The sequence below is a fragment of the Nicotiana sylvestris genome, chromosome 8, assembly GCF_000393655.2.
Source record: "Nicotiana sylvestris chromosome 8, ASM39365v2, whole genome shotgun sequence".
Classification (NCBI taxonomy): Eukaryota; Viridiplantae; Streptophyta; class Magnoliopsida; order Solanales; family Solanaceae; genus Nicotiana; species Nicotiana sylvestris.
This window is the reverse complement of record NC_091064.1, coordinates 217,824,140-217,840,212: the sequence shown is the minus strand read 5'-3', so window position 1 is coordinate 217,840,212 and position 16,073 is coordinate 217,824,140. Positions and strand designations below refer to the sequence as shown.

Here is a 16,073-nt window from a genome sequence, read left to right as displayed (position 1 = left end):
GAGGCTATGAACCCGGGGGGGGGGGGGGGTAATAGTGATATGGACTCTTTTCTCTCTATTGATGAATCTTCAAGTGGATTATAGTAATTTTAATGAGTTATAAATTTATTTAGATTGGTTGGACCTACCTAAATATCTCCTTAATTTTTTCATAAGTAATCAAATTTAAGTAATATTACACGTAATCTTTTTCTTAGATCTTTTAATTTTCAAATTTTCCTTATATTTGTGATTTAATTCGTGTTTCGTGGATTACATGTCTCTATTTATATTTAAAAAATAATTTGCATCTGATGTTTATAGCAACTCAATGTATATGTGATATCACACGTAGAGCGAGAAGATTAGCTACAAGTTAGACTGAACCCAACAACTTTAATCCAAACTCTATATTTGTATTAAGAAACATATTAAATACGTATAAAAAATAAATTCTAACACTTAATAACAACTATATTTATACCAACTCAATATATACGTGATATCACGCACGGAGCTACGAGATTAACTACAGATTTGGCTAAATCCAGTAGCTTCAATCCAACCTTTATATTTATGTTAAAAATTAATTAAATATATATAAAATTAATTTAAAATCCAATTTACATTTGAAAATTTTAGCTTCATAGTACAAAGCGAGGTGTATACACCATAAAATGCAACGTTTTTCTTTTTCTCAACACCACTATATATATTCCTTGCAACTTCAATTTACAATACCGGTGTCTGTACCATTTGCATACCGGCATTGTTCTCTCCATAATTCTATCTTCTCCATCTTCTTCGCCCTACTTATATCAATGGAGTCAATGCTCGGTGACGGCTGGCCTTCTTTTGACCCCAAAAATTTTAGCCAGCTCCGACCTTCTAATTCCTCCACTTCCTCTGTAAGCACCTTTTTTTGTTCTTTACTTTTTGCTTTTTTTGTGTAAAGAAAGAGTTCAATCTTGGTTTTACTGACAACCCTTTTCATAAATCTATCTACTCCTTTTTTTTTTTTTTTTTCCTTTTTCCAGTTTTTAGTTGATGATTTTTCCATACACCCTTTGTTCTGTTTGCTCTGTACACACACACACACACACACACTCAAAAAAACCTCATTTTTCTGTTTATTTGCTATGTTTGTTGAGGTTGTGTCATGAATTTATGTGCTTTTATATGATTCCTTATCATTTTACATAAAGGGTCTCTTTGCAAGTAGTCATCTGGCCTAAAAACGACTTTGCCTTGAGGAGCCTGGTGTGATTTCTTGTTTTTGTTTGAAAATGGGTTCTCAGACGTTTCGTTTTCATATAAACTCTTGGGTTTTCTTGATACTTGATGTGTAAAAGAATGATCGTTGAACTGTAACTGATAAATGAGGATTATCAGATTTTTGGTGCTTTGTTTTTTAATAAATTTACTGGTTAAACAAATATTTGGTGCATTCACATTTTATATATCACATCAAAACAAGAATGGAGGGGGATGCTGTTTGTTGTTAACAGATGTCGGGTTTAAACTGTGGTACATTCAGCTTTGCATAAAGCTCTACTCTTTGGTTTACACACGTGGACTCAGTATCTGCCATGTGGACTACAATTTTATTGTAATAGTTGAAAATTGAATGCAGCTCAGCTTTGAAACTTCAGTTCTGTCATTGTTGTTTTATATGCATGGGTGAAAAGTTTCTAGTTTTGTTTACATTGGCCCATGTTTGACTGTGAAACTATCTGTTGAATGAAGGCCAGGAAAGTTCATGCCTATCTAAAGATTGTTTGGCATAAATATAATACCACCAGTGGCAAAACCATAAATTTCCTCAAGGGTGCTCAGACTTAAAAAAAAATTCCGACAAAGGGTGATTAATATATGTTATACTATATATATATATATATCTAAAATCAATATTTTACTTATATACACAAGTAAAATATACACAGTGTAATCGGCGAAGAAAAAGATGGCTTCGCCCCTGAATACCACTAGAAGTGTGAAATATACCTATTTGAAGTATCAAGGAGCTAATGTAGGAAGTTATTAATGTGCCTTTGCCCCATAAAAGTAATTTTCTCAAGAAAGAACATCTTTTTTTTACCGTCAGATTGTTTCTCAGCCAGGTTTTCGTGACAGTTGTTTGGATTTTTAAGAGATCTATTTGTTTGACTGCTCTGATGTTTGTACAAATCCATGATCATGTCCTACAGTTCAAAGTTGAAATGTTTTAGGCTCTAGGGCAATAGCATTTTTATTACAGTTGAATAATAAACCATGTATAGATTTGGACTAATATGGCGTGATAATTAGTGTGTAGTGCTATTTCACTTTTTCCTTCAAACGCAAATGATAAATATTTGAAGACATTATAGATGAAAAGTAGAATGTTCAAAGAATTTGCCTTACGAATACATAAAAACTTGTTCTGAAGGCGAGTTAGTAAGGGAAGATTGTATTTCTCTTCCTTTTTTTTTCTTTTGGAGAAAAAAGATTGTACTCTGATAAGAAAAAAAGAATGAAGAAGAATAAATAGAAGCTTCATCATCCTTTTTCCTGTGTGTTGTAACCTATGTAGAATTGCATAATCCTGTAACAAGTTTCTTTGGATGTTCATGTTATACAAGGCCTGTTTTAGAAACTTTATAATTATCTTGATATGACTATCTATTATGGTGACGTTTAGCGTGGGGGGGGGGAGTGGACGAAATCCTATGGCTAAGAATAAGAGGTTTCTCCAAATTAAAGGTCCCCTTATTTCCTAAGCCTCGAATCAGATTTGAAGATTCAAACACTAGAGATGTATCTACTGTAGTTTTATGCTGATTCTATCTTCTTCCTCCACTCTGCTGTTTTTCCTCCTTGTTGCTTTCTCTTTATTCATGCTACCTCTTTTTTCTTGTACTCGTTTCCTATATTTCCTTTTATCTCCTGAAAATAATCCAAGACTGTAGCATCCAGCTTTTCATTCATATTACTCTTGTTTCGCCCTATGATGCTGCTTAGCGCAACAAAAGTTTATATTTATCTGGATATAAAATTGTCTCTTTCTCTATTTTGCCTTTTGTTCCTCGGACGAGTACCCTGAACATAGTTTCTTGTTTTGTGTTCATGCACGACGTAGCTTGTCTCTTTCTCTATCTAGGTCTTTTGTACTTCTGTTCCATCTAGCCCTTGTAATACACAAATTTTACCAAAATTGAGTTTTTGAAATCTTGGCCAGAATGTTTCAACTAGAGGACCACATGGAAAATGTTGAAACCCATCTTCGCTGTCTTTCCCATGCTAATTCATTACCAATATTAGATAACCAACCAAGAACCTATAGATGTACTTTCCTATTAGGGACCAGGTGGGCGCGTTACTCCGCTTACACTTCAACCTAATATTTCCTCATATATGCGCAAGCTCTATTTACTTACTCTTCAATATACTAAGTTCTACCAGAGTTTAATACCCTTAAATGTATATATGAACTACTAGGAAGCTAATTGTCTTCCTTCCGTGAGTTTTAGGAGTTGGTGCCATGCTTTGCATCTTATGTCATCATTCACTATGCTTCCATTACATTAACCATAACTCAACGTGTTCTCTACAACTGAATAATTAGGTTCTGTGACATACCTTTTAATGACTTTAATGATTCTAATCTGAATTGCTTATCTAAATAGATATAGAAGAGCTGCAAATTACTAGGTTCGAGATATTATCATCAGCTGATAAACAGTACTGTGATTATTGTGGCGTTCTGGATCTGATTTGCTTCTTTGGTTGACCTTCAGTTTCTCTCCAATGGTTGCGTGATTGCAAAATTGAGAAATTGAATATTAGAATACTGTTCGATAATGAATTCCTTCCCTAATTCATGGAGTGAAGTTGATTATGATACTTTCCTTTACTGAGTTGCTTTGAAGCTGAATTTATTAGGTCGCTATTGCAGGAAACTTTATACGTTCACTATTGCATGGTAATCTTATGATATGCAAAAGGTGCTCTTCAGGCGGTTATGTGATTGGATGATTAACATTAATGTTTTTATGTGAGAGTCAGCTTGATGGACTCTCTTTTTTGGAAGTCATTTTTCAGAATGGCATGACTGCAGAGCGAAATCAACCGAAGGAACAGAAAACCTTTTTATAGAGCTCAAATGTCTCCTATAAGAGTTAATTTTACATTAGCATCAGTGTTCCATGCATGATTTTTTGTTGCTAAGTCATCTTAGTTTCCTTAATTTTTATAGCTGTCAGGCATGTGCTACTATTTCTTTCGTTTTTCTGATAGACAGAGTATTGATTTCTTTGCCCCTTACTGATGTTATGTTTCTCTTTGTCTCCAGAAAATGACACCAGTAACCTATTGTCCTACTCATGCTCGGACTCTTCCTCCGCCAAATCAAGGTAAGACAAGAAAAAGATTCTCCTTTATTTAGTATATTCACTTTCTACATGGTCGACACCTAGCCTGGGATTGACGTTTAGTTGTTTTTATCTGTTATTATGTTGTTATTTTTCTGGATTGGTATTATTTTGAATGACTAGAAAACCTTATCCCCCTACTCCAGTGACTAATGAATGGATTGACTTGACTACTTGTTATATCTAAGTGTATAGGTCATGCCTCCTGCTTAGTCTGTCTAAATGACGATATTTGAATTATGGCAGTCTTCTTAGTACAAAATGTTGGAAAATATTGTAGATCTGGTTCATGGGGTCTTAAGATATGTCTTGATAAGGTATTCTATTTTTCAAGAAAGTTGGAAAAAATGGTGCTTCTTTTTATAGGTTGAAACTCCATATGACATAAATGTAGTCTAAGTTTACCACCCTGGTATCTAATCAGGCTGGTGAGATGTTTTTCTGATCAAAAACTGATGCCACTGAGGTACCGTTTATAAAGAACGTCTTATGAGTGTAATGCTACAGTGCATGGGTTATGAGTGGAATGCCACGGTGCATGGATTTATTAAGATGTCCTTTGGCAATGCATTTTTAGTTACGACGCTGAAGAGTGAAGACCAGTTAAGTTGAATGACCAAGTGAGTTTAATGCTTTACGAGTAATTATGGAAACCGATCTTTTTATATTGAGTATTTTGGAATCTAGTTGCCAAATAGGGTTTTCTTTCCACATTAAATTTCCTCTCACTGAAGCACTCAAGCCTTTCCAGCATGCAAAAAACACTTAATGAAAGCGTAATTGTACTTCAAGTAGCTCAACAAAGTCTGTTCTAAACTATTAGTGTCTGTTTAAAATGGGTTCTGTTTCAAATCAATAGAGGGGAGATTCTAGTTCAAGTAGCTCGACGAAGTCCTTTAGAAAATTCTCTCGCTGGAAGGAATTAAGCTTCAAAGATGTATCTTATATTAAACGTGCATGTCAAAAGTCCTTTAGGAGGAAAATAATAGGAGTAATGGACTTCACATCTGGAAAAAACTTTCTCTGATGTGCTATAAACATAATGTTTTGCGTAATGTGGTTATTGGTAGTTTGTTTGACAAGTTTTAATATTAAATCACTTTCTCTTCTTCTGTTAATTCTCAATTTATGGGAGAAGAAAATGCATACTAGATATTGAATTTCGGGGGCATAAAACTTGTGTATTCTAATCATCTGAAAGAGTACCTTTTCATGCAAAAAGTCGAACACTTGAACGGACGACTGGTAAAAATCATCAATCTGCAACTATTCAAGCCTTTTCTCACTGAAGACTTCTTATTGTTCCGCGTCTTGAATTTTCAGTTATTTGCTCAGACACCAAAGATATACTTGTTCGGCACTTGGAGCAGTGTGCTGAAGAGAAGGTTAGTGTTCATACTTTTCTCAGCATTCAGCCAACCATAGGTAATGGATATTGTAATGAATTTGCAATGCTTCTGATTGATTTGGTATTGCAGTCGAGACTCAAGAGAGCGGCGCCAGATAATATGACACCAGAGAATGGAGCTAAGCATCATAAGAGCTCCAGCTAAGATGCTTCTTGCTAAAAAAATAGGTTCTGCAAGTGAATATAGATATTGGAACAATGATACATACAACTGTAGATGTTGTTGTTGTTGTTATTGGTGGGAACTCATAAATGGCTTGTTTGCCAATTGTTATAAAGGAGGTGTAGATTATTTGAAATGTGACATTGGATCATCCAATTTAATACTATATAGTAATGTTGTTGTTTTTCTTGAATCCATGACTATCCACTTAGATTTTTGTGCATCAGCATTGAAATGGAAATATAGCAATTATACAAATTGGTTGTTTAATGCATGGATTTTATACTGATGTTGTTAAAAAAAATTACACTATAATTACACTGGCTTTAGTAAACATTTTACTTTTTTTAGGATACAACAATAACAACCCAGTATAATCCCACTTAGTGGGATCTGGGGAGGGTAGTGTGTATACAGACTTTACCCCTACCCTAGGATAGAGAGGTTGTTTCCAAATAGACCTCCGACATCCTTCCCTCCAAGAACTTCCCACCTTGCTTTTGAGGAGACCAATAAATAATTATTATGGTCTATGATTATATTTTTGTTGACTTGATTGTGTAAATATTATTTATCCTATTTGATGTTCAATGCATACAATTCTAAGACCCTGTTTGTCCATAAAAAAAATTCTTTTTTCCATTTTTTTTTTTAAATATGTGTTTGTTCATGAAATTTTACAAGTTTTTAGAAAAATTTTGAAAATGAATTTTTCAAAAAGACCACTTTTCCAAATTTTCATAAAAAACTTTTTTCCCAACTCACAAAACTTCAACATTTTTTCAAGTGAAATGCATGTCCAAACATAATTTCAAATTCCAAATACCATTTTTCAATTTAACTCCAAATATTACCTTTTTTTTCAACAATTATAATTTTTATGTCCAAACGCCTACTAATTTGTTGAGTTTCGTAGAGTGGAATTTGCATTTCCAGAGTTGATAAATAGTCCATGGTCTGGGAAAGAGCCATATCTTAAGTGAAGTGATGTAGACCGCCTATCCTAATCCAAGCATTAGTGGTTGCTTCCACAGTTCGAACCTCTAATTTATAGGACACACGAAGACAACTTTATCGTTTCTCCTTCTTTAGTTGGGACAACAACAACGACCCAGTAAAATCCCACGAAGTGAGGTCTGGGGAGGGTAGTGGGTACGCAGACCTTACCCCTACCCCGATGGGGTAGAGAGGCTGTTTCCAATAGACCCCCGGCTTAGTACGACGGAAAAAAAAAACAAGAAGAAACAATTCATCAGTAACGTCAGCAGAAACCATAGAAATAGTAACAGAAGCATAAAAACCATAAAATAGATGACATGCAATAACAATAACCAGTAATTAAGACTCGGGGCTATGGAAAACAGAAAGGATAGTGTGGACTCAACATTAACCACTAACGGTCTAAGATCGACCCTATCAAACCTGTCTCACTCCCGATATAAAGTAGAAAAAGCTCGACTACCCCCTAGCCTTCTTTAGTTGGGAGTGTTGTTATATTTTCATTTTTACTCAAAAACTTCTAATTTATGGATTTTGCATTCTAAATTCGTCTACCTTTGAAATGTTTTTGTCCTAACAAAGAAACATAAAATTTTAAAGTGGACGTTATGTTAACGTACTTTTAACCCTAAATCAAACTAAAGAACGCCACATATCCTCCAAAAAGGGTCCAAAAGTACCGAACGCCCGTGGTGCTATCGTACCTGTGGACTAAATCACGAAATTTTATTTTGTGTCTCGTATAACTAACACTAAGGGATCATTTGGTAGGATGCATTAGATAAAATAATACTTGCATTAGCTTTGTGTATTAATAATATCTTATTTGGTAGATATTTTGAACCTATGCATTAGTTATGTAAGCATTAGTTATACATCCTATTTGGTATTATCCTATGCATAACAATGCATAGAAAACCATGATATTAGCAATGCAATGAGTTTTAATGCATGCATTAGCTTAGTTAAAGACAAAATTGTCCTTCAAAATTTATGCTTGATTAAAATATGCTAGTTATTATATTAATGCAAGTTTAAAATAATTCAAATAGTGAGAAATAAAATTATATCTCTAGTAAATAAATAAATACTTAGCATATTTCCTTTTTTATAAATAAATATCTAGTTCTGTTTTACAATATAGATAGACAAATCAAATAATTTTTCAAAACTTTTTCCTATAGAAATATTTCTCAACATATGTTTCTTTTAAAAAGTTAGAGTGATGGACTGGTTTTAAGGATATTTTTGTAAACAAACAATTCTTTTAGAAATTGTGCAATGTTGTAATACATCAAACCAAAAAATGGATAAAAAAATATGTCAGCATAACTAATACCAGCATAACTAATGCAAGCATAACTAATACCAGCATTACTAATACACTATATTGAGCATTATTCTTATGCACCCTACCAAATGACCCCTAATTGTATAAGATATTTTTTGTCTCACATTTTTGTGGACCCAAATTTTTGTGGACCCAGAAGTGTAAGATTGAGGTCCACAAATTTGTGAAACAAAAATGAGCTTTGTCACACCCCTTTTCTACCCCTCAAAATAATAATAATATGTGTATGGGCCAAAGAGCTTTTCCAATTAAACTGATAAAATTTGAATAGGGATTATTTTATTGTTCATGTCACACCTCCTTTTGGTCCGCGCCCGCAGGGGCACAGAGGGAGTTTTTCCAATTAAAGGGCAATCGAAACGAGATTTGTTATTTAATTCAGAGTCGTCACTTGGGAGATTTATGGTGTCCCAAGTCACCGGTTTAATCCCGAATCGAGGAAAAAAATGACTCTGTTTAACAGTCAGCGTACCAGAAATCCGGATAAGGAATTCTGTTAACCCGAGAGAAGGTGTTAGGCATTCTCGAGTTCCGTGGTTCTAGCACGGTCGCTCAACTGTCATATTTGGCTTATTTATCTGATTTTAATACATTTTGAACATATGTACCAATTTTAACCTTGAACCGCTTTTATCATTTATTATTTAAAGAATTGCAACGTCGTGAGAATGCATCTCGAATTGCGCCACATAAATGTACCCGCAATTTTCGATACGTTCCAACTTCGTTGAGATTTGGATTTGGGTCACATAAATGTGCACCCGAGTTTAGGAAGATAACATTATTAAATACGCGCCTAAAGATACTAACGCGTTGTTATTTTGAGAAAAGCCGTAAAGTTCGCTATGCGGCCTGTCTCGAAATCTAAGCATTTGAAATAACTATCCGTTGAGGGCCCCACAATTTATAATTTATTCGGCGAGGCACGCCTCACTTATTTTTAAAAGGGCTAATCAGTTACTTCTATTATTTATTATTTTTAAAGAGATTGCAACGTCGTGAGAATGCATCTCGAACTGCGCCACATAAATGTACCCGCAATTTTGATACGTCCCAACTTCGTTGAGATTTGGATTTGAGTCACATAAATGTGCACTCGAGTTTAGGGAGGTAACATTATTAAATACGCGCCTAAAGATGCTAACACGTTATTATTTTGAGAATGCCGCGAAATTTGTTAAGACGGCATATCCCGAAACCTAAGTGTTTATCATAAGCACCTGTTGAGGGGCCCGCAGTTTGCAACTTATTAGGCGAGACACGCCTCGTTTATTTTAAGGGTATCCTAAAGCGACTATGGTTCTCTATTTACTCTTGTCTCTAAAGATAGAGAAAAAGGCCTAACTAATTACAAGCGTGCAATGTCCCAGCTTTTGTTGTTCGAACCAACAACTTAACGATGACGCACCTCAACGACAATGCATACCTTCATTTTAATTGACAGACATGAACTCCAAAATTCCTAAACCAATTTATCATACCCATTATCTATTACGAACTATGGGTTTTAATGAACCGATTTAATGTAAATGAGCCTTTCTTTTCCTGACTTTTAACTGATTTCAACACTAATCTACCAACAACAATTCAGGTTTTGCTTACTATCGAATTCAGAAACTGTTATTCAAACGAAGACATCCTAATACACTAGCATGATTAATGATAAAATTACTAGCGAGTAGGATGAATATTACTAGATCAGCTCATGAATTGAAATCCTATTACAAGTTCATTACCCTTTTAACCTGACATTAATCTAGATCCACCTATTACTGATGACAATCGAGTTCCTCCAAACTGATTCAACAATCCCATTTCACAAACCTATTGAACTGACTACACTTCATGCCATTCCAAGGGTTCAATTTAACAGTTCAATGTTATACAATGTTTAACAGATAACCCACCTTAAGAAACAGTTTTGATTATCTATATAACAGGAAAACATCTAAACTACTATCAATTAAAATGCAGGCAGTCCTCAGTTGAACAATAAATGTGTTCGAACATTTCATTTCAAACTTCAACGAGCTTACATCAATGTGGTTCAGGGTAGTGTACCTGGTATTGGAATACAAAAAGAAGAAGATCATCAGAGTAGTATGTAACACAACAACAGCAACAATAACCAGCAACAACCAGTAAACAGAACACCCAGTGACAGATTTGAAAACCAACAGGATTCCAGCACACTCAATGAAACAGTACCAACACAAACCAATGCAGACCAGAAATAACAACTCAAGAAACCACTTAAAACCTCAGTGAAATCCCAGGAATAACCAGCAATCAGAACAGAACCAGAATGTATTCAGAAGTGCAAAAGATGCAATGGACAGTTCTGATTTTTTTTAACACTCAAAATAGAACACTCTCAAAAAACTCTCAAACTACTGATCTCAGGACAAAGACAACCTGTTTTCACTCTCTAAAACTGAACTCTTTTTGATTTTAAGACCAGCCTGTTTTTGCTTTTTAATTCTGAATTCTTAATGTTAAAAATCCAGTCTAACCTTACTCTATAACTCTGACCTTTTTTCAGATTCAAAGCCGCCCCCCCCCAATTTGTCCCAAATGACTCCTATTTATACCAAAAAAACCCGACTGCTAAGTGCCCTGGGAACCCTCCACTAAACAGGCCAGACCTTCTACCCATTCCTTCTTATTTTAACAATTTACGGACACTATCTTTTTACAACTTTTTCAGAGTGCTTCCTTTACAGTTTTTTTTAATTCTAAGACCCATGTTATTCTCTGCAGAACCATTACTGAATGTCCAGCCTGTTATTAAAATTAGTTAAGTGTGTGCAACCTGGATTTTAATCAATCCCCCCATGTTATTTCTAACTTGATCCCACCCATCAATATTTAAACAGTTAGTTTAGTGGTACCTTAATGTTACTGACAGAACACTAAGTCATTTTCAGGTTTCAAGCCCAAATTACCCCCTGGGAATATGAACTACTGCCCTATCCTTAACCTCCTAATCTGATTTCTAAGTTATAACCCTAATAACTGATTTCTAACTGATCACTAAAGTACTACAGCTATAACCAATTCACAACTAAATTCAAACAATGACTCAATCAAAATTTAAGAAGTATGAATCAAATTATTATCAGGTTATTCTAACATTCAAGACTGTAAAACTAATCGGCGACACTTATCGAATCGACTACACGAATTACAACACATACAATTAATAGCAAATAATCAGAATCGAACAGGCACATAGGTGATTCGAGTCATATTGATAGAAACAAGGATTTATAATGAAACTTAACTAGTCGACGGAGCTCATTCGAATCGATTATATAGTTTATTATATACTCGACCATGACCAGAAAAAGTTCGACCAAATAAAAGGTCTTTGAAGAAGGACAGAATCAATCGACAAAAAATTGAAAAATCAATAAAACTACACTAAACAAATAAACAGATATAAACAAACACAAAAATGGAACAAACAGGAAAGGAAAAATACCTCAAGAACTCGGAAACTGGACGACCCTGATTCGAACTCAGACTCAAATTCTTTGAGGTCGAACGGACCTTAATCGAGTGTTCTCAACTGAGAACACTTCGACTAAGGACGATTAGACCCCAAATCATCCTTTAATTTGGACAGATTTCAACCTTTGTTTTTCTAGGGTTCTTGGGGGTTCGATTTGGGGTTCGAACGGTTCTGGTCTGATTCGAACCAAACCAACGGTGGTTTGGTGATGAGGGAGGTCAGGGAGATGTCCGGTATGAGTTTGGGGCCGGTTGGGGTATTTTTAAATTTTGCTCGAATCTTCGATTGAAGATTCGAGAAACTACAGGCTGATTCGAGCAAAACGGATAAGGGATTTGGGTTGAGGGTGGTCTAATGGCTTTAGGGTGTTAATTTGGTCGCCGACGGCGTCGTTGCCGCCGGGTTTCAGGTGAAGGTGTGAGAGGGCGGCTAGGGTTTGGGCTATGGAGTTCGTCTCTGAGAGAGACGAAGATAGGGGTGTTTGGTTTGGGGGGCGGGGTATGGATTAGGAATATATAGTATGGGGGGAAATGATCTTGGGCCGTTCGATCTGATGAGATCAACGGCTTGGATCCGTTCATTAATGGAAACAACGTCGTCTTGCTCACCTCGAGACCGGATCGGTCTTTGAATGGGAATGGGTCGGGGCATGGGGGCAATTTGTGGCCGTTGGATCAAATGAAATAAACGGCGTGGATCAATTTGCCTGATACGGCGCCGTTTCGGTTAGTCCGAGGGCAGGCTGGACCGTTTGATCTTGGGAGATCAATGGTTCAGATTTTGCACATCAAAACGACGTCGTTTGGGTGGTCTTGGAGATAGACCAAATTGGACCGGGTGAGGGGTGTTGAATTGGGCCTGGTTTTGGGTTGTTTTGGACGGCCCGGTTACGATTTTGTAGGTATTTCCACTTGTTTTTGTTTTCTTTTCTTTTAATTTCTAATTAGCAAAAAATTCTACAATAAATTGTAAAACCAAAATTAACCTACAAAAATATTAATTAACACTTAACTACAATTAACACACAAAATTTAACACCAATTAGAAACAAAAATCACACAATTGTACACTAATTGACAAAAATAGAACAAATACATATTTTTGTGATTTTCTTTCTTTTAAAACCAAACTATGGTTTAATTAATTCCAAAATGCACAATTAAATCCTAAATATGCATGCAACATGTATTTTTGTATTTTTAATTAATTAAACAAAATAAACACTCACAGACAAAATAATTATGAAAAAATGTCACGTGAAATTTTTAAACTTGTACCCAAATGACATTTGTTTTATTTTTCGATTTCTTTTGGAGTAGTTTTCGTGAAGCAAAAATCTCGTGCTCATAGCTGCCCCTCTTTATCCGAAAACACTAAGAGTTTTCATGCAAAGATAAAGTGAGCAGATTCGAGCGATTTTTGCCCGTTGGAAATACTCCGTGTGAAGCATTTTTTTGAAAGGCTTAACCGAACCTTTGCTTCAAAGGTTTCCTACATATCCCTGGCAAAAAGGGAATCAGGTTAATGTAGTTCGGGAAGTTTTGGTAGCTGGGACTACCACGAGACTGCTGCTGCTACTGCTTACCGACCTCCTTATTACACCATGCTATAAGAAAACAAGAAGCTAGACTAAACTATGAATTACAAACTCCTTATCTTCAGCTTGATCTTGCCTCTCTTGTTGCCTTGCTGTCTTGTTGATTTGTGTTTCCTCCGCTGTTTCTTTACTTCTGGCTCGACTTGTGGTCTTCCTTCTACTTTCTGCTGGGGATTTTTTTGTTGTAACCCTCCGCTCTCCGGGCGGGCTCCTGACTTCTACTACGACTTAAAAGATAATACCTCCATTCCCCAGGCGGGCTCCTGACTTCAACTACTTCTTAAAATATAACACCTCCATTCTCCAGGTGGGCTCCTGACTTCAACTACAACTTGAAAATATAACACCTCCGTTCTCCAGGCGGGCTCCCGACTTCAACAATAACTTGAAAATATAACACCTCCATTCTCCAGGCGGGCACCTGACTTCAACTATAAAATATAACACCTCAATTCTCCAGGCGGGCTCCTGACTTCGACTATAAAAGTATAACACCTCCATTCTATAACTTCTTAAAATGCGTTCTATTGTCGTAGTTCCTTCCTGCCTCCTGAGCCCTTTTCCTTCTAACTTGACTCACCTTGTTTCAAAATTGCTTCCCTCAAAACTGATGTTTCATTCCTCTGAAGACTGCTGGGGATAACACCGGTGTTTCAAAAATATGTTATTCTCCTCCTTCAAAGACTACTTCTCTTAAAGTTGGTGTTCTCCTTCCTCTGAAACTACTTCCCTTAAGACTTGTGTTATCTTCCTCCTAAAATTGCCTTCTTTAAAACTTGTTTTGCCTTCTCCCGGAAACTGCTGGGGATACCGCTTCCCTCAAAACTTGTGTTAGACTTCCAGAAATTTTTTGAAATGAGAGAAAATTTTCTGCCCGAGTCTGACAATCTTTCTTGTGGCATGTCTTTCCGGCATCAATAACATTTCATGTCCCTGCTTCAAATCAAAGAAAATTTGTTAGTTTAAAACGTGGGGGACATTCCTGCTGGGGATGGTTTTCCTTTTTCCTTTTTCCATGTTCTGCATTGTTCGACCGTCTTGAAACTTGGCTGGTAACTTTCGACCTTCTTGATGCTTCCGTATCCACCCAGTTCTCGATCGTTGTTTCTCACTTTTACTCCATACTTTCCACGACATCTTAGAGCAATCCATCATTTGGCCTTATAATGACGTCTTTCTTGTCCCGTCACATTATCTTCGGCCTGTCTTATCCCCATTTACCTTGTCCCATGTTGGCGACTGGTAGTTGGCCTTGAAAATCCTTCTTAAAAACAAACTACTATAAAAATCTTTAACCAAAAGAAATGAGAGATGATGACTTCAAAAGATAAAAAGAAAAATCTTCCTAAAGAATTGTTTGAACAGAAAAAGGAAGAGGACTTATCTGAATGGTATAACCGATCTCTATGATTATGTCGTGCATTTTGGTTTAATCAACCCAGTCTATTATATCACTCAATCTTTCTGATGACCTTACTTTGCATTTCAAAAAGTCCCGCCACCCAACTCTTTTGCCGAATCAACATCTTTGTTCTGCTTGATGCCTCGACGGATCATTTCTGTCAACCTTACCTCGTTTGACCACTTTCAATTCCTTGTCGCCTTATAGTGCCCTTCGAGGGGTTTTCACTAATAAGACTCTCTCGTTTCTCTCAACTCTCGTCGCCCTATAGTGCTTGTGAAGGTTTTTACCGATAAGACTCTCTCATTTTATTTCACTCAACTTTCGTCACCTTAGGGTGCCTGTAAAGGTTTTCACCGATAAGACTCTCTCATTTTATTTCTTTTCAGCTGGGGATTGGGGTGTTACTGATAAGATTCTCTCATTTCATTTCCTTTCTGCTGGGGATTTTCTTATTTCATTTCTTTTCTGTTGGGGACCAGAGTGTTACTCCAGACTTCCATTTGCCTGACTTGCCACTTCTCGGATACTGATCGGGAGGTCTTTTGGACATCAATATGGGTTTCTGGTGTATGGCTAAAGAAAAATTTAAAATAATTTTGATGGGTAAAATAGTACAACTCTTGGAATCAACTTTCTTTCCCAAAATTATAAACACAACTTCTGCCCCAGTTTTTCTTGCTTGGGAATTTTAGATTCTTATTACACTATGACCGAGCCGTGAGGCGCCTACGTATCCTTTTTTGAGGAATCAGGTCAAACGTAGTTCCCAATTCCTTTGTTTTCTTGTGACTTTTCTTTTGTCTTTATTATCATTATTGTGAGCACGTGATTTTTGCCCTATATATATGAATTACTTCCAAAAAAAAATTAAAATAAAACAATTTTTAGTTTGTTTGCAATTGTTGTGAATTTTGTGTTATTTTTCTTGTATTATTTGCCTTTGTATGTGCATGTTTGTTTGTTAAATTAATAAAAATACAAAAAATACATCGCATTTGCATTTAGGATTTAAGTTTACAATTAGAAGTAATTAAGTTTGTTTTACAAGAATGAAAATTATAAAAATATGCACCGTTTGCATTTTTAGCATTCAATGTCAAATTGTGCAATTTTGTTTTAATTGGTGTTTAATTATGTATGATAATTGTTGCTAGGAATTAATTAGTATTTTTGATAAGTTAATTTAGTTTATAACTTCATTTATAATTTTAGTTTTATTAATTAGAAAGTAAAAGAAAATAGAGCAAA

General features: G+C 35.6%; 1 protein-coding gene across 1 annotated transcript; it reads left to right on the top strand.

The window, feature by feature from the left end:
- The first annotated feature begins 738 nt into the window (after window positions 1-738).
- LOC138874503 (DET1- and DDB1-associated protein 1-like) lies at window positions 739-6,093 on the top strand. The gene is made up of 4 exons (XM_070153004.1): window positions 739-887; window positions 4,310-4,370; window positions 5,712-5,773; window positions 5,867-6,093. The coding sequence occupies exons 1-4, from the start codon at window positions 801-803 to the stop codon at window positions 5,939-5,941; spliced, it is 285 nt and encodes a 94-aa protein (XP_070009105.1). The 5' UTR covers window positions 739-800; the 3' UTR covers window positions 5,942-6,093.
- Window positions 6,094-16,073: the final 9,980 nt, after the last annotated feature.

Coding starts and splice junctions, on each gene's coding strand:
- LOC138874503 (XM_070153004.1), top strand. CDS start 801: ATGGAGTCAATGCTCGGTGACGGCTGGCCTTCTTTTGACCCCAAAAAT. Junction 888..4,309: donor CTAATTCCTCCACTTCCTCT/GTAAGCACCTTT, acceptor CTTTGTCTCCAG/AAAATGACACCAGTAACCTA. Junction 5,774..5,866: donor AGCAGTGTGCTGAAGAGAAG/GTTAGTGTTCAT, acceptor TTGGTATTGCAG/TCGAGACTCAAGAGAGCGGC.